The sequence below is a fragment of the Mandrillus leucophaeus genome, unplaced genomic scaffold, assembly GCF_000951045.1.
Source record: "Mandrillus leucophaeus isolate KB7577 unplaced genomic scaffold, Mleu.le_1.0 Scaffold26, whole genome shotgun sequence".
Classification (NCBI taxonomy): domain Eukaryota; kingdom Metazoa; phylum Chordata; class Mammalia; order Primates; family Cercopithecidae; genus Mandrillus; species Mandrillus leucophaeus.
Window position 1 is genome coordinate 3,513,636 of NW_012102698.1, and position 525 is coordinate 3,514,160.

A 525-nucleotide genomic window follows, 5' to 3' on the forward strand; every position below is an offset into this window, starting at 1 on the left:
GCGCCCCTCTTCCTCAGGGTGAACCTCTGTCCCCGATACCCGCTCCCAAGACTGAGACCCTGTTACGGCCCTATCAACACGGGCCCCCTCCCCCCGGCGTCCCCTCCCCTCGGAGGAGCCCCGTCTGCGATACCTCCCAGTCAATCACCCCTAGCATACCTCTCCGCCCTCACCCAGAACTTCCGCCGCGCCCCCTCCCCTCAGGCGGGACTTCCGCCAGCGCCCCCTCCCCCGCGGCGCCGTCCCCTCCTCCCGCCTGAGGCGAGTCTGGGCTCAGCCTCGAGCTCTCTGGCCGCGGCGCAGCTTCTGGGCAGCGTGGGCTGCAGCGTCGGCGGCGGTTAGGGTTGTGTAGGGCGAGGCCTCTCCCTTCCTCCTCGCCATCTTACTCCTCCCTCCTCGCCGTCCTCCCCCTCCCTCCTCCTCGCCTTCCTCCTCCTCGTCAGGCTCGGCCAAGCTGTGAGCGGCAAGATGGCGGCGCCCAGGCCGCCGCCTGCCAGGCTGTCGGGCATCATGGTGCCGGCACCC

The 525-nt window shown here is 70.9% G+C and overlaps 1 protein-coding gene across 1 annotated transcript in view; it reads left to right on the forward strand.

The window, feature by feature from the left end:
* The first annotated feature begins 211 nt into the window (after positions 1–211).
* ATXN10 (ataxin 10) overlaps positions 212–525 on the forward strand; it is a 191,522-nt gene continuing 191,208 nt past the window's right edge. Inside the window, exon 1 of the mRNA XM_011984069.1 lies at positions 212–525. Within this exon, the coding sequence (XP_011839459.1) occupies positions 469–525 (57 nt within the window). The 5' untranslated portion in view covers positions 212–468.